Source organism: Oscarella lobularis, chromosome 16 (genome assembly GCF_947507565.1).
Source record: "Oscarella lobularis chromosome 16, ooOscLobu1.1, whole genome shotgun sequence".
NCBI lineage: Eukaryota > Metazoa > Porifera > Homoscleromorpha > Homosclerophorida > Oscarellidae > Oscarella > Oscarella lobularis.
Genome location: NC_089190.1, coordinates 221305 through 246177, shown reverse-complemented (window position 1 = coordinate 246177; position 24873 = coordinate 221305). Strand labels below are relative to the sequence as shown.

Genomic DNA, 24873 nt, shown 5'->3' with positions numbered 1-24873 from the left:
TTTGCTTGTTGTTATACGGGTTCACGACATCCCGTATCCCTGGTTCCTTGTTCGCGCTCATCTGCTTGCATGAGGAGAATCAAGCACGATAGAGTTGTCTGAACCAACCTAAAGCCGTCGTTACGCATCCATGAATTTTTTCCGAGAAAAAAAATTCGAAAAAAGTCTCATGATTTCTGTCACGTGAAACGGGGACGACATGAAACCCGGATCGCCCAATCGCGAAACCGATTCGTTTCGATCTGGGGCTTGAAAGAAGTACCCTAAACAATATAAAATATAAAGCTTACTTAGAAGCTCGAAAAAGACACATAAGAGCCTTCTTATAGAGGTAATGTAGGTCGACGTCCAAATAGCTGTTTATCTCATCAGACTGGGGACCTCCGCGGTGAGCAAGGCTACTGGCTAGAGCGATATGAGTCCCATGCAGTGGTAGCCTCGAAACCCAGGCTCTCCCGTGCTGCAAGCAACGTTGAGGCCAGAGCTCTCTCTTTTATCTTTGCCGAGGCTATCCTGGCCAGCGCTCATGGGGGCGCGCGCCAATTAATTAATTAAGGCTTAATCGAACGATCTTGACCGATCGCAGCTAACGACGGAGTAAAAAACGGTTCGCTTTTCACTGATTCTCTTTGCATAATGATACAACAATAGGCAGCTAAATAGAAGTCAAGAGCACAAACCTAAACAAATAAAGTGGAAAAAGTGGACATACCAAAATAATTAAAAGGCAAATAAATGGGACATATACTAATGCGCCCCACGATGTGCAAATGTAATGCACGCTAAACTGCAGTCTCTTTGAGAATAAAAGAAGCCTCAGTTTCTCTCACAATGATTTCGGCACTCTCCAAAGCCTTTCGTGCATGGTCTTGTGTAAAGGAAACTGCAGGTACAGCATCTAAGGCATCTGGGTAACGAGTGGGGACGTAATAGTTGTTCAACTCAGAGATGCTTTTCTGGACGATAAACTTAGCCGATTCAGAAACGTAAGCCAGGGCAGACTCTCGAAACCATAGAAGATTATGGCTTTTGCGCTGCGTAACATCGAGACCTTTCTCCAGAAGCAACACACCTTTAAGAGCTTTCTCGGCGCACTCGTGGCAAAGAAAGCAAACTAGGGCAAAATTACAACTTCTTGTTTGAATTTGTGCTTCGTATTGTTTTCGAGCAGCTAGCAAATCAGCTGCAGCTTGGGAGCGGAACAATCTCCCCATTTTCGGTTGAGGGGAACAAGGCTGACTCGAAAGAAAATATTCAGAATGACTGCCAACGTAGTGGGATGCTCCGCCACAAAACGGTCTCATGGTGTTACCTAACGAAGAGCTGGCGCGAGAAAAGTTGTAATGAAAACTACCGCTTGTTCTTTCGGATTGCCCGTCAGTTGAAATGTGCGATTCTTCTTCCCGGAACGTCTTTAATTGCTGACGGGCAGATCGTGACTCAACAGCGGGTGCGAAATCTGGTACGTGTGGCTCAGTTTCTCGCGTCATTAATTTGTCGAGATTCGAGGGGTCAACATTGATTGAATCTTCTTTACCGCCATCGATAACGTAGAGCGAATTATCCTGAACGTCATTCAAATCACTTTGCTTGTACTCTTTACTAAGGACTCGACCGTAATTAGGCGTGTTCTTGGCTGTAGAACATACAACGCGTTCGTCAAAATCACACGCACTATCGGTGACATCGTGATCTATTTCAACCGTATTCATTTCCTCACCGCAATAATCTTCTACGTAACGCGATTCATCTCGCTCGTGACCAAAGTCACGGAAGGAAATGCCAATAAACTTCAAATACAATGGTATTTCCAAAGGACTTTTGAGAGTGAGCATGCCTATGACAGTAGCGCTGTCAATATCAGCTGGACATCGAAAAAATTGCATTAGACAATGAATGATCCTTATCCAAACAGGAAAAGCTGCTTCAGAAGAATGGTCTTTAATGGCAGATTCCGTGACATAGAGGACGGCTTCATTTCCCGTTTCTGATACTTCGAGGTAAACATTTCCATTTTCCGATGTGTTTTCTACTTCCTTTTGATCATCAAACCAAACAAGACAAGTTGAAAAAGAACTCAAACAACGTACATTGAGTTGGGCAATAGTTTTTAGACCTTCTTCCAAATATAAAGGAATCGCTTCATTCCTGGTTTTGTGGACATAGATGCTTTTAAGTCCGAACACAAAGTTTTGTGAAGTCATCAAGTTTTTTAGCCTTTCAAGAGAAGTCAGATGCTGTTCATTTAACGGAGCAACAATACTTTCTTTCCTGATTCGAAAACCGAAAAGAGTTGAAGCCTTCCTCGGTTGAAGTCTCTCTGGCAACAAGTCAACCGTTTTCTCGTGAAGAAATGACAAATTACACGCAGTAAGATCAATGAGAAAAGAGTTGGATCTAAAAGTCTTAGAGCGATGAAGAAGCGGAACGTACTCTTCATGTCGAACATCGTCAAGAAAGACCAAATTACTTGAAGGCTCAAGCCCTCTCTTTCGATTCAATAAAAACAAAGGAGATAAAGCGACGGTAAGTGATTCATTGTTTATTTCGCTTTCATTTCGTTGGAGCAAACGAAAGAGGCACTCGATCGCAGACATGGCTATTCTGATGTCCTTTAAATCTTTGAATTTGACCTCTTTTGAATCTTCGATTACGAAATCGTTTGAATTATTGAGTGAGGAATTACATTTGTCATTCTTACGATATACTTCTCTAAGAACGCAAGCGCAATGAAATGGCCTAGCTTCGGCGTCTACACCAAGACAGCGCAGTAGATTAATGTGCATTCCATACATGTCCGGTAATTCGTAGAAATACGGATGCAGATGAAGCAGCTCTTTGGGAGACCTTCGTACAACCTTAAGTGGAGTAACAAAGGCGTTTGCTTCCTTGATGAAAATGAAATTAAGACCCCAAAGCTCTTTTACGGTTTTAAGTTTTGCCTTATTCGTAAAACATTTTTTAAATATCGAGAAGTCGCTCAGATTTGATGAAACTGATAAAATTGGAAGCCGCTGGAGTCTCACATTCTCACTGAAATACTGCATGGTACAGAGAGTTATTTGCTCCATTTCATTGGAAAGACATTGGTCGACTTTTTGGCGAAATTTTGCTGTCTCATAACCTACGATGTAACGTCGAACATTATCTACAACTTGTTCCAAAGAAGGAGAAACTTTAATATAACTGAGAGACTTTGCTGAAGGACTTTCGGTCCATTTTGGTGCCAAAGAGCACGAAGTCCAGCAGATCCGTTCGTTTGCATCAGAATATTTTACTGAAAGCTCGCAGCTCGTTATTGTAGCGGAAAAAGGTTCACAAATGACTTCCAAGTTACTTCTGATTTTTGCTGCGGGCAGACATTTGAATGATGAGTAGTTCTCCCTAATACATCCTTCGTAGTCATTAACGATAAAGTGATGAAACAAGCATTTCGACTTTTCTATCCAACTCTGTGGTAGTATTGAAAACTTCCTGCCTGTTCTCTCAAGACGTTCTGCTAGTTCTAAAAGCAGGTTCGGAAGAGCGACTTTTCGCAAGCCAAATTTTCGAAGAAATTCTAGCCACTCCGCTCTGTAATTCTCCACTGATTCTTCAGCCGCTGTGGGCATGCGAGGAAAGTACTGATCGTCCAGCATGAGAGAAAAGAGCTCAACATCGGGGTCATATAAACTATTGACACAACGAACATCTCCACCTTTGAAGAAACACGGAGTTTGCTTCAGAGTTTCAAGTATCTTGGGCACCTGACAAAACGATTTCAAAAACAGCAAATGCTCCATTCGATCATCATCTGACAGCAAGTGAAACTTTGGAAGTATAAAGCTTACATAGATGTCTTCTACGTGAAGAGTGTCAATCACACCCAAGCGTTTGTAAAGAGAAGATAAATTTGATTGGCTCTTGAGAAAAAGCGTTGACGTGGATTTCATCCATTTTTCGGAACCGCGTAAAAGCAAATCAAAAGGTAAACAAACGCACCTTTGGTGGATTATAGGCTGAAATTCACCGCTAACCGTCTCAAACAGCGAGAGAGCAGCAAGGTCCGATAGCTCGTTTTGAGAAAGACCCGGTGACTTACAAGAGGATGAGTCGACAAAGTCGACAAGTAAATTAAAATATTTTAAAAGACACAGCGATACAGATGTATTGAGCAAGCTCTCCGAATTTGAAGTAAGGAATTGAAGAGCCTTTATAACCCTTCTCGGAGAATCAAACGTGACTAACTGCCATTTAACCAAAGCATTGATGGCGATGTCACTGAGAAGTTCACGTCGCAGCACAGGCATTCCCATCTGCGTTACAGCTTTCTCAGCTTCAGCTATAATAGGAGAATAAGAATCAGTAACTTGCACAACCGTATAGCCATGCTTAACAGGAACGAGAATGGACTGAGAGCTACTGGTAGCAGGAATAACGGGAAAAACCTTAAAACAAGCAATTGCATCTTCGAAAGAGGAAGAACAAGCCACTCCTTCCGTTGTAATGTACTCCCAAAATTTGAAAATCCATTTATCCGGCGAAGACAGTGTTGCCAACGCCGCATGCTGCATATAATCAGGAAACAATTCTGCATTGCCAAGTGTAGCAACAAACGCAGGCGGAGAGAGTAAACAGATTGTCTGAGTAATCTCAATGATACTGCTCCAGCGAAAGTGGATGAATGTCGAATCACGAATGTGAGGGTGCATAAAAAGATCAGACTTAGCCGGAAAAAGTTCTGAGTGGCAAGAAATATAGATCGGATTTTGCTCCGAAAAAACTTTCAATCGTTCGTCTCCTGTGACTGAAAGAGGAAGGCCCTCCAGTTTCTGCAGGGAAAGCGACCAGCCATCGCAAACAAACAGAAAGTTCAAAAGAAAGCTAACGACTTCCGGAGCTTTAAAGAGCGTGGCCTTGATTTCACCCAGTTCAAGTTTACAAGGACACGATGGCAAATCAAATTGATAAAGAAATTTGCAGATTGACTCAGGACTTGCCATTTCAAGTCCAGAATCACCAACACTTTGCAAAGACAAACATATTTTTTCAGTTGCAGTGACAACAGGAAGTCCGAGCAACAGAAGGAGCGCTTTAAGAACAACACTGCCATATTCTCCAATGCGAAGTTCAACGTCTTTCAGTGACCAATAAAGAGCTTTGCTGAAATGAACGTCTTTCTGTTTCACTGGTCCAAGCGATAACCACTCCAATGTAGGCTGTAAAGGATATCGATCGTTAACAACAAAACCAGCATCAACAGCAGCTCTATCCAAACTAGGCAGAGCCATCAGCTCTTCGCCCGAAAAGGAGGCAAAATTCTTCAACAATTGCTGCTCGCACGGCAGAAGGCAGTCTACATAAGCGAGAACGGGCGATTCCCATTCTATAAGAAACCCATAAACTTTGCTAGCCAATCGATTCCAATACAAAATGTCGTCATCTTTGACGACAGGAAAGAGAGAATGAAACCACGCCAGCCTGCTATGAACTCTGCCAAAATCAGAATCAAATGCAGTAGGATTGACATAGCGCGTGGCTTCTTCGAGAAAGGCAGCGTAGGCTGGAGCAATACAGCAATCAATAAGATCTTCGTTCCAAGTCTGATTCAGGTTGCGAGCTCCTGCTGAAGAGCTTTGAAAGAGACCACAACGTGACGATTCAAGGGCGAAATGGCCGTTAACGCAGACCGGCAAAGGTATTCGACCAGGCAGCGGTAAAAAGCAGTAGGCCTTGCCGCCGTCAGCTTTAAGTTCATAGTCCAAAACCGAAGCAGCAATGCCAGCTCGAGGAAGCACGGCTTTTTCTGAATAATCGCTAAGCTGGCCATTACAAAGCGACTGATTACCGATCGATTGAAGAACGTGATAGAATTCCGTCGAATGGAGATGTTCTTCCTTAGTTTCAACGATCTTCATTTCGTATGCGACTTTAAACCAAGGAACAGAGAATGTTTTCATCTTCTTGGCAGCGGAAATTTTTGTAAACATGTCTTCTCGTTTCTGCATCGCAGTTAGGTGCAATTCAGCGCTAACCGAAAAACGCTCGATTCGTCCTTTATCATCAATAACGGAAAGTTTTATTGTCGTCAATGAATTCAGAAAAAGCAGCAGAGAAGAAGAAATTTCAGAAAACTCTTCCAAAAGACTTTCCATTTCAATGCAACTTACACCCTTTTTACATATCGGCTCAGCCGGGCTGTAGTCTTTATGTCTTAGAGGAAATCGAAACAGAGTGCCCCCAGAGAGTTGGTCCGCAGAGAAAACTGAATAATAAGAATCCCTGACATCAGAATATCCTTCCCAAAAACCCTCAATCAGATTGAATCTACGGCCAGGCTTTCTAATTGACGAACCAAGAATGAACTTGCATAGAGGATCGAAGACGCAAAAATCCTTATTGTCGGAGATAAAAGACGGACAATCTGTAAGATGGTAAACTGCGTTGAACCCTATTCCGAATTGACCTGTTTTTGCAGCATCGTCTCTTTTACTGCCAAGACCCAAATTTTGAATTCCTACAATGTCATCTTTAGAAAAAGAACGGTCATTGTAGGCCAGCAATGCCGGCCCCTGCAAGTGTTTCCAACCGTCACAAAACACCGCCTCAGTAGGATGATATCGCTTGTCGTAAACGATGTGAAGAACAGACGCTCCAGCATCGTCAGCGTTCTGAACAAGTTCCTTCAGAATCTGAACTCCCCATGGATAAGCTTCAATAATGTTTGCTAAACGACGTGAAAGGGGCTCTTGTTGACCAAAGTCTTCTCCCAAATCAACCGCGTAATCGTCAAGATGCTTCTTTTTTAATTCGCGGTCCAAAAATCTGTTCAGAGAAGAAACACCCAGTTTTATGACAGTACTTCGCGGAACGTTTTCATGAATGACGTTAAAGTCAGTAGTACTGCCACATCGCGCATCGCAATAAACAACGTCCGTTGACAGCGGAACCAATCGAAGCTCTCCCGGATAGTTAAGCGGAACAAGAATTTGGTCAAGCAATTGTGAAGAAACTTTATCGACGACATCCTCGGTGATCCAGTTAAGAATTCCTATTGCAATACCTAAATCACGAGCGACTTTTGTTGTCGCTTGGCCTTCGTCGTGAGATTTCTTCATTCGGGCTAAGACATTCAGCACGTCAGATTGACTAAAATCAGATTTTATTCCAAGAGCAGATTGAATCTCCGAGGAAGACAAATGAGAACGATCCACTTCACGAATGGAGAAAAGCCAAGGCTCTAGAGAAAGATCATTAAAACAAGACAAAGCCAAGCGATCAGCGGAAACAAATCCGTCAACGTTATTAATCCAAACGAAATCAAAGTGAGAAAAATATCGAGTGAAAGCATCTTGAAGAGATGCCACAGACCAGTACTGAGGCAAAAGGGAAAGCAACGTTCGCATCATATAGTCAAATTCTTTAGGACAAATATCTTTTTTTAGTTTGAAGTTCTTCATTGCGTTCAACCAGTGTTCACAAACGCTATCCAAATTCGGTTGACGAAGTCCAAGTACGTTAAGGAGACACTCGTCCTGAAGAAGACCTTCCTTTAATACAAATTTAGTGCTGCCAACAAGAAAAGGCAAATTCTCAACAGCAACTCCATTGCCGCGAAAGGTACAAACGGTTTCAGAAGGTAGAGCTGTCTTGCAGCCACCAGCCTTCCACGGCATAGCAGAAGGATAAGAAGTGGGAGCATCGCACTGAACAGGGCACCAATTTATTCGTTTCAACAACTGCGCGACGGTCGAAGAAATAGCTGCACCGAACAGCGGTGGTACTCGTTCCAACAAACGGTTTTTTACCCATTCCTCTTTTCTAGATAAAAGGTTAAGCAGCGCTACACCTTTGTCAGCGTCGCCCGCTGAAGCTTCGTGGGCTATATTGACAAGCTCCACACCAGAAATTGACTTCAACGAACGATAGCCTGCAACAACAGAAAGGAGATGGCCATACTTTTCAGAAGGAGCAAAGTGTCCACAAGGGAAAACCGGCTTGTTTCGAAAAAGCTTCGAGACCAGAGAAGTGTTCGGATTAAAAAGTTGTGACGGTTTCCTGATAGTTCCGTCTGCAACAGGAACAAAGCTCAGTTCGGTCAGACCTTTGTTGACGACGTCAGGAAGAGAACGATGATGATCTAGTAGAAACTCTATTAAAGCCGTTTTATCACCCATTCCGTAAGTTTCGAAATCAGGAAACACTACTTTGGTGAAGATCTCTTCCAAAGTGAACGTTTCATAAGAAGATGGCGATAGATGGCGCAGTATCGTCAATTGCTCTTGGTTCGGAAACAAAAGCAGAGAAGCCTTCAGTGGAAGATCTTTCCGAATGAAATCCGGAACGAATGATCGGCATTCCTGAAGGCTTGTATAGGCACGCGAACGATAGAGACAAAAAATAGGCATTGACCGCACTGCCGTCTCCATTTCTGAAGTTAAAGAAGAACAGCTTTTAATCACACAAGAAAGGAATGAAAGCACCTCTTCACATTGAATATTGGTCCAGTTCTGAAAAGAGGAAAGAGAGACAGGTCCCTCAGCCAGGCAAGAAAGAGCTTTGGTCTGAGTCCACACGTAATTCGTCAATTCCTTGTTAGATAAAATGTAATCGGGGCAGCCCTGTAAAACAACGCAACCGGCACTTCTAAAAGCGGACGCCACATTCTCTGACATTTCATCCGGCAAAACTGAATGATGTCGAGCGAAGAGGACGATCCCTTTACGGACGAGCTTTGCTACAGATGTGAATTTCTCACAAGGTACGACAAAGCAGCCAACAAATTCATCATATTTTTGATGAAATCCCAGCCATTCCCAAACATCCTCCATCCACTGACGGCTAGGCTGATCAGACCACGGAAGAATCGACTTCTCCTCTTTGGACGGCCAGTAACTGTTTAAAATGCTTTTAAGCAGCAAAGGCACGTGACAATTTTGAAGATGTATCAACGAGAGCGCTTTGCAACACTGATCCGACGTTAGTTTTTGGCGCAGTGGCTCGCCCAAAGTGCAGTCTAAGAATCTGATGTCCGTTCCCGAAAAAAGCGATAACGGAATCTTCTTGTTCTCTACGAAGACTTTGGTTGGCGATGACGACGACTCAAACGCGACAAATGACCCGTCGTTAACTGGCAGCAAGAAGAGTCCAACTAAATCAGCATATACTTCGTCCCTCAAAGCAAACGCAAGAAGACTAAGCTTCGTCTTGCGACTAAAGTCAACGTACTTGTAAGAACTTTTCTTAAGCAAGGAACAAAGAAACTGTGAGTTAAACGGCCTGGAACAAGCGTCAGCGTGATACAGGCCAGACAGAACATTTCTTGGAGGCAGAACTATAGGCTCTCCAATTCGTATCAGATCCTCGTATGCAGCTTTTTCGTCCGCATTCAATTCTGGCGATTTATTCACGACAGCTTCTTCAAGAGAAATCCACGAACCATCGCCGCTGTCCGTCCAAAAGACATCTTTGCGCAGTAAACGACGGAGAACACGATTAACGACGTCTTTCCAATGGCATTTAATAACAAGTGAAGGTTCCGGCCAGGCTCGGTAGACGGTACCGGGATCCAAAGACAGAGAAATAGCTTTAGAAATCAGAGCCTCGTACGCTGAGGCTACTAGATGTTCAAGAAGTAGCGTATTCCACTTGGCTTCCTTATCAGTTTCGCAGTCAGCAGCAGGCCATTTCAGGCTTCCTCTGTTATCAGCAACGCTGAACGATCCGTGAACGTGCACAGGTAAACCCGTGTTGCTGCTGTCACTGGGAGGAAGAGGTAAAAAGCAAAACATCCGTCCTGGGTCTTGAGACTGGGCGGTCAAGGGAGGGATTGCGAATGCAAGGCCAATCCATGGCAATTGATGCAGCTCTTTACTGAGTTTCAAGATGTCCAAATGCTCCTTTGAGATGTGGTGAACAATTAGCCATTTCTGATTAGAGAGAACTTGGAATTCGTCTCGACAGGTCACAACTGCTTCAAAACGTTCTTCCACCAAAACATTGCCGTTTTCAACACCAACGTTAATCCGCGCCCTCGCATCACGAACAGCTTGCCGACTCTCTTCCTTTATAGAGACGCTAAACACCTCTACAGGCGAATCACTTTCTGGCCGCCAGTCAAAGAGCTTGATCGATTCAACGCATTTGAGGAAAAGAGGAACAAGATGAGCGTCCTTTTTGAAAGGTTCAAACAACGTAGCGCGAATGCTTTCAGGAGAGTGGACGCTTTCGCTCAAATCCGATTCATCACCATTGCTTCTCAAAGGAAACCGGAAAAGAGTTCCCTTGTATGATAAATCAGCCATGCTCCAGCCAAATACGTTGTACGGAGCAAACTGATCAGGGTATTTTGCAGAAGCTGACAAAGTGTGCCCTGCACCGCCTTTTTCGAAACAATTTTCTTGAGGATCAAAAAAGGCAACTTTCTTGTCACTCACAACACTGGGAAGATCTAAAAAACAGTTCAAAACATTTTCACCTTTTGCCAAGTCTTACTACCTGTTAGGTGATAAACAGAATTGAAGCCAATTCCAAAACGACCCACTTTCATGGGATCTTTCTCCTTCACGCTTCGGTGAAGAGTTTGTATGCTGTCCCAGTCGCTGTCCTTAAAAACAGCGTCGTTCTGCGCGTAAAGAGCCGGCCCTTGAAATCGAGCTAATCCCGGGTTGATCAGAGTTTCTCTGCCATATGCATCTGGCCTCGCATCGAGAAGAAACTGCACTTCGGTAGCGCCAGCGTCGTCTGCATTCTGAATTAGCTCCTGTGCAGAAGCTGATGTCGAAAGCGCAAAACATTCTCGCAAAGTACCTTTAGAATCTGCCCACCGTGAGGGTATTTCTTCAGTATGACTTGAATGTACTCCCACAAGGGTGGACTTCTCGGGCAAAATCCCCACTCAGTCACGTCTGAAATGAATTAGTTAATTAAACATGATAAGCTAATAAAGAAAATTTGTAAAAATGAGACTCATAATGACAGATTTTATTAGCCACCCATTAGTCCTAGGTGATAAGAAAGGTTTTCCACATTCAAGGAATTCTTTCTGACATCATTGATCGATAATCAATAAAAGAAATTGATAAGTACCAAGAAAAACGCCATTTATACAGAAGCAAAGCAGCCTATTCGACCTAATCGGCACGGGAGCAAGAAAAAGGGGCGTGACTAAGAATTATCTGCCGTGTTAGACCAGCAAAAGGCCAGTTTGTGAAAAAAATACCAAGTATAGCAAGCCAAAGGCTGGCTGATAGCAAGAAAAGTGGTTAGAGAGAGATTCATCGTGTAACCACATGGCTTGGCTTGGTCTTAGTAACAGAACGAAGACAGAAAGAGCATGGACGTAAGTTAGACCGTACCAGACATCGAATATGCACTTGAAGGCGATCGAAGAACAGTTGCACGTCTTAGCCTGTAGCTCTGAGCTCGTCGAGTCGGAACAATAGACCCCTTGCAGTTGGCGTGGGAGTCAACGATAGCTCACGTGCTGGAGTACAACCGGGACTTGCCACACGCATAAAACGGCCCGAAACACTACTTTCCTTCCCAATTACAGAGCTGCCCTGACTAGATCAGAGAGTACTCGTCTATACGAAGAAAAAGGGCAACTCGCGAAAGGCGTCGATCCTTCGCAAAAGCCATTACGCGAGTGGGCGGATGACATATCGCGACAAGTGGGCGAACACAGGGACGTATTCCATCATAGCGCCAAGCTCATACACGAGTGAGGTCTTCCTGAATTACCGAAATATCAACTGCTACCAGCGATTTCTTTCGAAATGGGTCGGATCTTTGTTTGACGCGTCTGTCGCTGAAAATCGCCTCCGAATCGTTGCAGTAAAGGTAGGCTAATTCGTTTTCGTGTCATCTAGCGACTTTCTGAGTACCATTCTGGCGGAAAACTTGCAAAAATACTCCAGAATGAGTCCACGCATACTGCAGCCTGAGGTTCTCAGACATATTTTTTTCAAGTGTTCCGCCAGAGTAATACTCACAAAGCTAGCACAAAGCCCATAGATGATACAAAGCGTATTAGCCTACCTTTACTGCAACGATTCGACGGCGATTTTCAGCGACAGACGTGTCAAACAAAGATCCGACCCATTTCGAAAGAAATCGCTGGTAGCACCTGATATTTCGGTAATTCAGGAAGACCTCATTCGCGTATGAGCTTGGCGCTATGATGGAATACGTCCCTGTGATCGCCCACTTGTCGCGATGTCATCCGCCCACTCGCGTAATGGCTTTTGCGAAGGATCGACGCCTTTCGCGAGTTGCCCTTTTTCTTCGTATAGACGAGTACTCTCTGATGTTGTCAGGGAATCTCTGTAATAGGGAAGGAAAGTAGAGTTTCGGGCCGTTTTATGCGTTTGGCAAGTCCCGGTTGTCCTCCAGTAGGCGTGTCACCGTCTAATTGGTCGCGTGCCTGCAAGGGGTCTATTTGCGCTTGCGCGATCACGTGAGAATCGTGCTCCAGTACTAATGCTTCTAAGCACGGTTTTTCGAGGTCTGGGAGTTGATCGTTCCATTTAAACGTACTACGAAAGGCTGCACTGCGACCTGGCTTGCAGCTTTGTTTCAGTCATTCTCCATCGCGCGAGATCGAGCCGAATTCTTACTTCGCTCTATATCGAGGCGCGGCTCTAGCTCCGACGATCGAGATCGAGATTAGATCTTTGTTTAGAATTATGGTCGAGCGGGAGATCTTCAGAGTGGCTGGAGGGACCGAAATTCTCGTGACCCTGTTGACACTAAACTCCCAACGGGGGCCACAGTTTTATTGTCTCGACTTTGAACGATGAGTGGATGCAAAGATCGACGTCCCTGTCTGATAATTGTAAATATTTGAAATTAATTGTTTTATTCGTCATTCTACAGTATCGGCCGGAATACGATGGGGAAACGGCCTAAAATCGGCTAGACATGAGACATCTATGAAATATTGTTCAAACTTTTCGGTAATTAGAGACATGTGTCTATTATCATTCGAGTCAACGATTGTCGCGTGCCAGCCACATATGTTCTCACGCTTGCTCACGTGAGACTTATATAGATGGCGTTGCAAGGCGGAGCTAAAAATGCGAAGCTGAAGCTGTTTGCGATCGGCTGCGGTATATTGGTGCTTGCCATTGCGTCTGTACCATCACTCATCTTTGCATTTCCCGACTGGGGCTTGAGCTCGGAACGTTTGGTAGGAAAAGTAAATCCCCAGTTACTATATTCATGTATATGGCTTGAAGGAGGACATTGCTGCTCAGAGAAACGTTTCCTTTGTCAATGGGAGCAGTTGTGACGTCGAAGTTTCTCTACCCCACGGTGTGGGGACAAATTTGATCGAGCAAGTGGATGTCAAGAGTCTCATTCCTTCTCTACTCCCTTTATTAAGCTCTAACAAGTGCTCCCAGTTTTTGGACATCCTCATTCGACCTGGTGGCGGTCAACTTTCGATTTTTCAGACACTCTCTCCGTTTGAGATACGAGGAATAATTCGTGTATTGAACGTCTCTTATGATCAGCTTACGGCAGGAATAGGTTTAGCCAATATCAGCAGCATGGCTTTTGTGTCTCTTATAAATTCATACTGTCTCGATCAGTTCTCGAATTAAGGTACTTGAATTCCGATAGAAAGCTCTAGCTTGTGATTTGATTATCTTGCTCAGGGTGCCATAGAGACTTGACATTCCAAAATATCTCAAGCCCGTGCTGCTACGTTTCGTGTCTCAACTGGCAATGGCTTGGAGAGACGAAGACCAAAGTCGATTCGGTTGTTTTCGCAGTGACAGCAATTGTCGGTTTCGTGGTATTCGTCGCTGCTACGGTCGCAATTATAGCAATTAAATCCAAGTTAGTGGTCAAAGAAATAAGTGCAGTTGGCCCCTAAAGTTAGAAGCACCATGATCGATTTATTAGCGAAAGGGTTTGATTCTGGCGCTATATAAACAATCGTAGTGACTTCTTTTAATTAACTTAAAGACCCCAACTCTTCATAGATAGTTGATATTATATATGAGTCATATTGCACAGGCGGAAGTTTCCTCACCTCATCGTTTCGTATTATATCCTGATTTCAATTGTGTCGTTAAGTAAGATCTTTCCTAACTTTCAGACACCTTGTATATAGTGCTTGATTTGCAGTATTTTCCGAAGCGGTTGGGCGACTCCTTGGACGAAAAAAGGCTATTTGCTGCGATGAGCGAGATCTTCTCAAAGCTTTGCGATCAGATGCTTGCACTTTTTCCATCGCTCGCAGTAAGAAATTCAAAATGTTGGACACGAATTCTGTATTTTTTATAGCTATAATTCAAAATTTCTGCTTCACGTCTGGCGTATCGTGGTGCGTCGTTGGCTTCCTGAACCTCTGGTTTGCCATTGTTCGGTCGAAAAGCCGCCTGTTTGTTTCTCACCGAAACGAAATTCACGCCATTGAGGCGTCCTTTGTCTGGGGAACCTCTTTTCTACTTGCATTTATTCCGTATTGGATAAAAGGAGGAGGTATTTACTTTAATCCTCTTCTTTGCTACGTCTGCTCAATAATAGACAGTGCGTCCTATCATTACTTTTCATTCGTTTTGCCGCAACAAGTCATTGTCGCAGTGGGCGGATTCTTCGCTGTTCATCTGGTTTACACACTGAAAAAACAGGTAAGCTAAACCGTAAACTGTGGCGTTTAGCGCAGTATGCATTGGAAATTGATAAACTAATGTACTCGTGAGACCATTTTAATAAATAATTATCTAGTTGGTGATACCGTACGAGCAACTGTGCAGGGTGTTTTCCCGAAAGCACAGGGCATGCATGCAAACGAATTTGATTGATAAATGTAAAAGTCTTTCCCTATCCCGATACACCCCAGTAGAAATGCATTAGGGCAAAATTTGTATACAAGTGGAAACAGTAATGATATCTCCTGCATGCAATATGCAAAAGCTAGTCAGTGTCTCCACGTGCATGTACTGCGTCCTTGCAAGCTGCAGTTGAGCCGTCGAAGAATTAGTTTTTCTTATAGGCCGGGCACTACACCAGCTTTTCTTTTTTGTGAACATGTCTGTTCTTTTTATAGAGTTTCAATAGAAAGAAGCTTTTTGCGTCGGTTCAAGGTCAAGACGCCAAACAGAAGAAGCACGTCAGTCAGCTCGACGATCTTCAACGTCGCTTCGCCTTTCTCCTAAGCGTCGTCTTTGTCCTTGAAATTTTCGTTATACTTAATGGCTTCATCGTCGTCATGGTTCGCAATAGCGTCGATCTTGACAACCTCGGTGGTTACGTCGAATGCGTTTATCTCGATTTGAATGACGAGTGTCCGAACAAGGAAAAGTCGGCAGTCGAAAACTTGACGTTTGCGTTCTTGATCGTTCATCGCGTCGCTATTCTCTGCTCCCTCTTTTTCCTCGTTGTGTTTTTCTGGGCGGCCAAAGACTTTCGGACATTCTGGAAGAACGCTTATCAAAGAGTGAAATCGTGCTGCAAGCGAACTCGATCTGACGATAAGGTTGGCTTAGATACAAGTTACCCTGAGAGCAGCCAGCGTTTTGGCGATGCAAGAACGGCTCCTTATAACGCAGACCTTAAGTTGAGTTCTCTAAACAACTTATAGTGTTAAGTAGCTAAAACTCATTCTTTATTGAGCTATGGTCGTTATGGGTAAGTTTTAGAAATGATTGTATTCGTTTTATTGTGGGGAGCGCTGTACGTCTCTTTGGCTGTCTGTTATGTGACTGTTTTATAAGCATATAGTATATGTTATGGCAAGCCAATCGTAGCGCAAATTGAAACGCGATTTTCGACTACAAACCCAGATGAATGCTATCAATTAATAGTAAGCAAATGAAAATTTCCTAAGTGGAAAGGCCTTTTTGAAGAAAAAATCAAACGAATATCTTGCTTAATGTCGGTACTGACTTTTTGGCTGCTTACGCTTGCAGGAAAACGGTCCGCGGGATCAAGCAAAATTGCGCGCTTTTCTGGAGCTACCCGGACATTACGGGACTTGGTAACGTTTCAAGATGGCGTCTTCAAGCCTCGTGCGAGAGACTGCGACCCAAACGAAGGGAAAAGGCTTCGTAGCAGCAAAGCCAATCGACCGAGGGACCATTGTCTTGAAAGAAAAGCCATTTGCGTTTGCCGTGCGTGATCCCATGGTCGGCAAAGTGTGCCACGAATGCCTAGCAAGGTAGAATGCATCCGAGGGCTGTAAGCCTTCTTCATTAACTTGGAAATTTCCTTCTTTGCAGATGTGACCGATTGTATCGCTGCTCGATTTGCAGATTTTCACGTTACTGCGGAAAACATTGCCAGGTCGCTAGGCCCCACCCCCACCACATGTACAATACATTAGAGTTAGAAACGCTACTTCAGAGATAACGGCCTCGCTTTAGATCATTGTGTAAAACAGATATGGAAAAAAGTTTTTGACTTTTAATAGTTTTTGAGAATAGAAAGCCAAAACCATAAGAATTTTGTCCTTTGAGTTTTCAAAAACGTAGCCGGCTTTGTTCGCATGGCTTGGAATACTAGTGAAAATTAAAAGCTTATTTTATTTAATTAGGCGTTTTTTAATTACTGACTTCACTTTTTTCTTTTTTGTAGAGAAAAGCGTGGGGAATTCACAAGATTGAATGCCCTAGATTGAAGAAGAACTCTGGTCATGTATGCATCTTCGAAACCGTTCGCTTGTTAGGACGATCGATCGACCAACTCGAAGTTTGTGGATATAGAATAGTGATAAGCTCAACTCGTCTTTGTTCTTTTTTTGCAGATTCTAAAAGCAAACAACGAAGACAGTCCAATCCGTGAATTGCTTGCAAGTAATATCTAGATATCTATATCTATCTATCTATCTATCTATCTATATATATATATTAAGACATGCATATGATCATATTAATACATAAGTATGTAGAGAAAAGATTTTACTGTTGGATTTGTTTATTAGACCCACACGACACGCTTTATCCTGAATGGGAAAGCGAAATGCGCTTGAATACCTATTCGTTTTTTCAAACGTACATGGGTTGTGCTGTGGATGAACATTTACTTGATCAACTAATTGGCCAGGTATACAGATATTATGCAAACTTTTATTCGTAATTTTTAAAGGCTTTTAATTACGTATGTGTAGTACCGTCGTAACGGATTCGGGCTTCTGGACGATGTACGTGCCGAAAAAGCTGCAATCGGCTTGTATTCCAAGTAAGATAATGTATATATACTGTATATACATGTCTATATGTACTGTCTTTCTTGAAACAAAGATTTTCTCTCTTCAATCATTCCTGCTGTCCCAATGTATATGTTTCCAACGTTGGAACGACATTTAGAGCTCGTGCAATTCGTCGAATTTGCCAAGGAGAAGAGGTACGTTTATGTAGAGATTTTTGCCTCTCTATTTCATCCCTCCTTTAGCTCACTATGAACTATGTTGAGGATTTGATGTTGGAAACAATCGAATATCGTCGGGAACGACTTCGCGTTCGATACCTATTCGAATGCACTTGTCCAGCGTGCACAAGTCCTGAGGTATAGATATATATTCTATAAAGCACATGCTTTTGTATATATGTTTATATGAAGCGACTTCAATATTAGATCTTTTTATATAGGCTATAGACCGGTTGCAGTCGCGTGACCAATTAGTGACCGCTCCTACGCGTGGAGTACATGCGGGAAATTAGATCGAGCACAATGTCTTTGTTGAGGCCTCTTTTGCCAGGCTACCGAGCCGAGCTTTCGAAGGCAGAGAGCCGGGATAGGTACGACTCGAAATTGGCGTTCGCTGACGGCCGCAATCCTTACGAAATGCCCATTAACGAGTGGGTAGATGTCGTAGAGATGTGGCCAGCCACGACCAGCGTCCACATTGCGATGTACCTGATCGTCTCTCCGAGTCCGTATAAGGGCGAGGCTCTCCAGAACTATGAGAGCCTAGACTGCTACCTTCGATTCGTCTCCGGCTGGGTCTCTCTACTCGTCTCTGTCGTGCCTAGCAACGGAAACCGAATTGTTACAGCCAAAGTATGGCTGCCTCCAATCCTCTTTTATCTACCTTTGCATGGTGTTTTAGGTCAGGCACTCTGAAAGATTGAGCGATGAACCATTGCAGCCGTGGATCGTGGCCGAGAAAGAGGGGCGCATTCTAGCTGCTTAATGCAACTGTATGGCGGGCTTAGGCCAATGCTGCAGCCACGTAGCTTCAATGCTGTGAGCAGTGGAAGCAGGCGTTAGGAGAAGGGAAGCAGCTGTCTGGACTTCTTCACCTGAAACAAGTTTTTTCTCTGTAGCCTCTTTGTCTTCGAAGACGCTTTTGTAGGAGTCCGCGGCGTCTACCTCGTCCAATCGAGGACGTTTGCTGCGTCGCTGAGCTCGCTCGTACCGTTCTGGCGTTGGACCATGCTGCAAAGAATAACTCATATTTCGGGTGGGAAGCCAGTCCGGATTCGTGTCGTCGTTGACGTCAGAAGGATTCCCACTTATGAAAGTATCCGAACATACGCGAGTGTACTTGAGATTGCCTTCCCTTATGTCCTTTCGGTTGATCGCGTCGAGCCACGCCCCACGCCGCCTTTCGGTCAACTCGAGCAAAGCCTCGCCTTTTCCCGTGACAATGGCAGGAAGACGGTAAAAGCTCTTCGTTTTGTCGCCATTCGCACGGTTTCCGCAACCAACAACAGCACAGAAGTTTACCATATCGGAAGTAAACGCCCGGTTGTACTCCGGCACGTGAGCTAACTAGTAAGACACGCCTACTGCAACCGGTCTATTGAAAAAAACAAGATTCACACAAACCTTCGCGTTAAGAGGTCTCGTATAGGTATAAGCTTAACTATTGATTAACCTTTGCATATTTTCTGCGACTCAGACGTGAGCCAATGTATTGAAGAGTGCCAGAAAACCGAAGCCGCTGCTCGTGCTCAAGCAAATGCAGGCAGTTAGTAAAAAGTATTGAGCTTACGGTTATGATTAACTGTCTTTTGTTTGTAGATCATGCTGCCGTTGTCGAAATTCTAGATAAATTCATTAAGTCTTGTCCTCTCGATCATCGCAGCTGCTACATTCGAAAAATGGCCTCTTTAGCACAAGCCAGCTTCTTTCGTAACATCCATTACGCGTAAAATCTTATTTCAGAGCTCAGCGTTTTTTTTTTCTATTGCAGAATTGAACTTGTGGAAAAGAACTCTCGAATATGGCGACATTGTGACAGAGTCGATGAAAACGTTCCTCTCGTCGGATGACGTGCAATTGGCTCAGCACTATCTCTCTCTTTGCGCTTCTCTTCTTTTGTTGAATAGGGGGAAAGAGGCTAAGCGTTTAGCGCAAATCGTGAGTCGCGTGAATCGATTTTCTCTAAGATATTCGATATTTTTATTTAGGCTGTTCGTTCGTACAAAGCCTTTTTGGGCGAAGACCATCCCACTACAAAAGCATTTGAACGAGGTCTTATGCATTAATTGTTTAAAATGGTTGAATAGCAAGAGAAGTGTTGACGGAGTTTGCTTTATCGATTGAGTTTGATAGTGACTTTTGGTTTGATACTTTCTTCAATTGTGTTTTTTTGTTTACATTGCGTACAATGATATCGGTGTTCATATAAGAGAGCAATTCTTATTGCTGCAGTAGTTAGTTAGCTAATTAATGTGTCCTCTTCATAGATTTTCAAGCACGTGCAAGCCTCAAATAAATGGCATAATCAATAATGGCGCCAGATAATGACAGAAGTGACAAAAAGTTGCCTGTGGCAGCAGAGCAATCTCAACCCGGATCAAATTTGGAGCAATGGCCTGAGAGACATCCCGCCTAAGGTATTTACGTTTTCTGAGGATTTCTCCTGCACGCCTTTACCATTAACGTCTATCCACCAACAGGGAGTTCCATTCTACGTCTGCCTACGACAATCCGGTCTCTTTTCCATCCTGTTTGTTAGAGAGTGGAAGGTAGACTTCATTTACTGTACAACCCGCCGGGATCACGGAGCACGTGAGAAAAGAGAACAATAGCGACCAACAACCCCACGGGCCCTGTGTCTAGGTTTGACTCGTTTCCCACTTTCCGTCTCGTAGGACAACTCAGTAAAATCCGGAACTACTTGCTCGATTCGCATTCTAAAGAACGCTGTCTCGCCGACTCCAGATCAATGTATCCCACGGAGCCAATGAAAGCCTCTCTCGCTTTCGTGCTAGCCATAGGAGCTCTGCTCTCCTATGTTCAAGCGTCTAACAGGTAAGGAGGCTTGTATCAGTGCGACAGGAGATCACAGTAATCTCTATTCTAAGGCCACACTGTTTCGCGGCCGTGCCAAACGTCGTGCAAGCAGGCGTCGAACAAAAAGTGTCGGTGTCGGTATTCAACGTCAATAACGTACCTCTGATCGTTCAAGTGGAGCAGGGCAGAATGGTGATACACAACGCCGGACGGCAAATCCTTTCCCACGGTTAGAAACCAAGAAAAAGATGACGTCATCATAATTAACTAAATTTCTAAGGACTTCCGAGAGACGTCACTATTCTGGTACATCTCTATCTAGACGAAAAGCCTTGAAAACTGAGCACTAACCCCCTTTCTTGTATAGATACCGCTTCAGACCGTCTATTCCGCCCCTCCTACCGTAGTCATCAGAGTTATCTCGGCGAATCCCGGCCGTTTGAACTGCGACAGAAGCATCGAGGTCGTTCTTTCCACGAAAATCGACTCGGTGTTCGTGCAGACCGACAAACCGGTCTACATTCGCGACGACATCGGTGAGCCACGCCATCTGCCAAAAAAATTCCCACGGCACGCGCGTCCTTCTGGCCCTGTGACCTTGCATGACGAGGGGCTAGGGACCGAGACATGTGATTCTGCGCAGTAGATGACGTGACGTCATTCACGTGTCTAGTAGTTGTTCTTCTAGGCGGCAGCGCGTGTTTGTCTCGTTTTCTTCGAAATCGATGGATAAAAATTCCAAAATTAGATGTCTTGAACCCGGTTGCACGTTTTCCGGAGTTCGAGTTTCTCAATTACGCTCGCACTTGAAAAGCGAACACGATTTTTTTTTCGAAGAAACCCAGAAAGACTTTGAGGATTTTTCTGGTATGTTCTACAGGAACAATAGGCTAAGATAAGGATTTTTTGTAGAATTTCAGCGGTGGAAAGAGGCTGTCGAAAAGGAAGAGCACGCCTTCTTCGTCAAATCGTCTGGCGTGAAAAGGAGAAAAGGCGTGGCTACGCACAGTTACTCCTGCAATCGATCAGGAGACTTTTCTTCTCGTGGAACCGGAAAACGGCAACTGAAAAGCCAAGGATCGTCAAAAATGGGTAAATTTTGTACGGTTATTGTTGTAGTGGAGCACCATGTGTTGATTATAGGCCATCATTGCACTGCCCAGATGACAGCTTCTGTAAGCAGCAGCGGTCACGTCAGTGTGACCTACTACTCAAGGCATTACGGACACTGTCACAGCCTACAGCATTTGCCCTTGCAAGCTACTGACAAAATCGCTGTAGCTTCAAAATTAAAAATCGGAATTCAGGAGAGTGAAGTCGTGCGGCAAATAAGAGAGCAATCTTCATCTTTTGGAAGAGACGCGTTTGCTGTTGAAAGATCACATTTAATTTCGCTAAAGGATGTGGCAAATATAAAGAAATCTTTTGAGATAAACGCTGTGGAAAAACATTCTCGTGATGCTCAAAGTGTAGCTCTTTTGATTGCCGAATTGAAGGCCACCACAGATAATCCAATAATACTGTCAAAATTTCAAGGCTCTGAAGAAGTCTTGGACGGCTCATCTGTAACCCTCACAAAGGAAAATTTGGAAGACCTGAAAGACGACGATTTCATTCTCGTCATACAAACGTCTCATCAAAAAGAAATGCTTCGACTGTTCGCCAATGACAAAGTCGTCTGCATAGACGCCACACATGGAACAAACCAATATGGCTTCTATTTGATCACCCTCTTCGTTATAGACGATTACGGCGAAGGATGTCCTGTTGCGTGGTGCATAAGCAACCACGAAAGTAAGATAATCCTTCGCAATTTTTTTCTTGCCGTAAAGCAAAACTGTGAAGAAATCAAGCCATGTTGGTTCATGTCAGATGATGCTCCCCAATATTTTGACGCTTGGACAAGTGTCTTTGGTTCAAATGCCAAAAAATTACTGTGCAAGTGGCACGTAGATCGATCGTGGACCCGAAATCTAAAGACAATAGGCGACCATGAGATTGAGCAGAAACTGTATTACGAACTGAAAACATTAGCTGAAACACAGAATATCGATGAATTCAACCGCCTTTTACAAATCTTTCTAAATGAAACAAAACAAAATCAAAAAACGGCAAAATTTGGAAAGTATTTTGAAGAAAATTACGCTAAAAGAAAGGAAGAGTGGGCTGTCGCATACAGAATTGGAAGCGGAATTTCAACGAACATGTACGCCGAGGCCTTTCATCGTCAGATTAAATATGGCGCCAGTTACCTAAACGGAAAAGTCAATAGGCGCCTGGATCGGCTTGTTCACTACCTACTTGAATTTTCCAAAGACAAGGTCTTTGACAGGCTCATTAAGAGGACCAAAGGGAAAACGAAGATTTCAAGACTCCAATTAATTGCGGGAAACCACAAACGAAGTCTAAAATCTGACGTATCGACCGTTGAAATAACAGAATCTGACTGCAAGTGGATGGTTGACTCTTTCGAAGTTGTCTCCAATGATAGTCTGAATGAACCGTGCTGCTCAGTCCTCTGCCGAGAGTGTGGCGTATGCTGCCACCAGTTTTCCTGCACCTGCAGAGAATATGCTGTACGATGCATCATGTGCGTTCACATTCACCTGGTATGCCGAGCAATTGGACTTCGTGGCAGCAACGTTGTTCAACATCCGCAAAGCGACTACGATCTGGAAGCCGTTGCGGACACGTTACTTGACACTTTGGCATTGTATCCAAAGAGCCCAGCTGAATACAAAGAAAAATGCAAAAAAGAACTGGAACAGTTGCATTCAGTTATCGACAGCTGTACAAGCTCCAATTGCCTTAAAGACGTTGCGTCAAAGCTGAAAAGCATAGCTCGATATGTCGAAATGTCGTCTGTTAATGATTTTCCGGTTTCTGCTAATGATGAAGCTCCAGCAAACAAAAAGATCTCTCCACAGAGACCATTTCACGTAGGAGAAAAATCTATTTACAAAACGATGCGTCGACGACGAAAACCTCCATCAAAATACATCCATCCTACGTCAAAAACGCAAAAAACTATCATTGATTGGATGCTGCATGGCGAAAATTCATCAAGCGTTCCTTGGAACATCGACAAAACGAAGGTGGCCAGAAAAGATACAGGTACGTGAAAAACGCACCTGAAAAACAATGTTAATAATTAAATAACATTACTAGAAGCGCTTCAGTACTTCTGCAAGAAAGAGGCTATGACGAAATTTCAAAAAGGCAGTGTTTTTCTGACAGATGACTGCATTGTCGATGACGTTACAGACTTGCCTTCCAATGTGTTAGACATTGATGAGCAAGAAATGCTTGAACGACTAGAAAAATACGCAAGTCCTGAAGCATTAGCGAAAATAGTTAAACTTGGTGAGCACTTACCTTGTTAAAATTTACGTTAGTAGTTACTAAATGTCGTCTCAGTGGATGACTTCAAAACTTCCTGGACTTGTAGCACTTGCAATTCTTACAAGATGGATGAAAAGGGTATGATTCAATGTGACGGCCCCTGTCAAGAGTGGATGCGTTGGTGAGAAGACGCATTAGGCAAATGAAAAAGAATCTTTTTAATCCTTGCCAGTACAGGAATTGCGCTGGGAAAGAGATTGCTTCTGCTGATGACAGTTTCTACTGTGCGAAATGCTCTGCAGCTTCACCTAGTAAACTCATTGGAAACAAACCGGCTGTTAGTTCAGGCAAGTACCCTTTACTCCATCAAACGCCTAAAGAAAAACAAAGGAGTATAGCTGCGGCTTTGAAGAAGTACGGAATACAAACACATGAAGAAAAGCAAAGACAATTGGCCGAAGATGTACACAATGGTAGGCTAATACCTATGCCTGGTTGCCCGCCAGTGCCGATTCCACCTCCAGCTAACCTACTCAAAAAAGACAAAAAATTGAAAACGAAATATCCTCTCGAATTCTTGAGAGAGCAAAACCGAAAACGCGTAGACGTTGTAGGAGACGGGAACTGCTTGTTTCGCGCTCTCAGCATACAATTGTTCAATTCAGAGGGTGCTTATAAAGCGCTGAGAGCCTTGATTGTCAGATGCCTCAGGCTTCACCCCGAAAAGTATATTGCCTATTGGATGCCAGACGAGATCAGCAGCTGTGACGACTTTCTGAAAAATCACGTCGATGAAATGGCTAAGAATAGAACGTGGGGAACGCAGGTCGAGCTTCATGCAGTTGCTGATCTTTTCGCCACTCCAGTTTACGTCGCCACCCCTCATGCAGGTAATGGCGTTTACGAATGGTGCGTATTTAAACCAAAAACTGATCACATTGCCAACGACGTCAAAATCAAACTACGAAGTATGATCAATCTACAGAAAACCGTGGGACATGTAGAAATATTACACAACGGATGCCACTACGACAGCGTGGCAAGCAGAAACAACGCCAAGTTACAAATTCCGCACATATATCATGAAGATATATTTATTGATATCAATTAGTATTATTTGTCTGCCATTGACGTTGAATAGCCTAATTTGTCAGTCATTGACTTTGAGTAGCATACCGTGCACTACGGACGTTGTATTTGTCAAAAAGATATTTCTATAAAAATGACTGTTTTTGCTACAGCCCACTAAGTTCCACTGCCGGAACTAAGTGGTCTGCACTCTCAAAGTCTTAGAGAGAAAGTGAGGCAGGAAAGAAACAAGATAGAATCAAGAAAGAGAGGGAGAGAAAGAGAAGGAGA

General features: G+C 43.7%; 3 protein-coding genes and 3 long non-coding RNA genes across 6 annotated transcripts; 4 read left to right on the top strand and 2 right to left on the bottom strand.

The window, feature by feature from the left end:
* Positions 1–656: 656 nt before the first annotated feature.
* Positions 657–11509, bottom strand: LOC136196485 (uncharacterized). Its single transcript, XM_065986042.1, has 4 exons — positions 11337–11509; positions 10789–10886; positions 10477–10741; positions 657–10429 (listed from the first exon to the last, which is right to left on the bottom strand). Exons 1-4 carry the CDS (start codon positions 11341–11343, stop codon positions 783–785), a joined length of 10017 nt encoding a protein of 3338 aa, XP_065842114.1. The 5' UTR covers positions 11344–11509; the 3' UTR covers positions 657–782.
* A 1521-nt stretch (positions 11510–13030) lies between these two features.
* Positions 13031–15649, top strand: LOC136196881 (uncharacterized). The gene is made up of 7 exons (XM_065986543.1): positions 13031–13168; positions 13218–13293; positions 13638–13821; positions 14002–14060; positions 14113–14226; positions 14272–14618; positions 15038–15649. The coding sequence occupies exons 1-7, from the start codon at positions 13031–13033 to the stop codon at positions 15569–15571; spliced, it is 1452 nt and encodes a 483-aa protein (XP_065842615.1). The 3' UTR covers positions 15572–15649.
* Positions 15650–17489: 1840 nt separating this feature from the next.
* Positions 17490–18667, bottom strand: LOC136196441 (uncharacterized). Its single transcript, XR_010672194.1, has 3 exons — positions 18231–18667; positions 18020–18172; positions 17490–17956 (listed from the first exon to the last, which is right to left on the bottom strand). It is a non-coding gene; the product is annotated as an uncharacterized lncRNA (long non-coding RNA).
* Positions 18296–19572, top strand: LOC136196442 (uncharacterized). The gene is made up of 5 exons (XR_010672195.1): positions 18296–18773; positions 18833–18901; positions 18955–19065; positions 19127–19293; positions 19344–19572. It is a non-coding gene; the product is annotated as an uncharacterized lncRNA (long non-coding RNA).
* Positions 19573–20899: 1327 nt separating this feature from the next.
* LOC136196477 (uncharacterized) lies at positions 20900–21572 on the top strand. Its single transcript, XR_010672214.1, has 3 exons — positions 20900–21039; positions 21085–21264; positions 21316–21572. It is a non-coding gene; the product is annotated as an uncharacterized lncRNA (long non-coding RNA).
* LOC136196880 (uncharacterized) lies at positions 21573–24632 on the top strand (the record flags this gene model as incomplete). The annotated part of the gene is made up of 4 exons (XM_065986542.1): positions 21573–23286; positions 23341–23535; positions 23590–23695; positions 23752–24632. Coding segments are annotated over 4 exons (2889 nt in total), but the record flags the coding sequence as incomplete, so codon positions are not given.
* Positions 24633–24873: the final 241 nt, after the last annotated feature.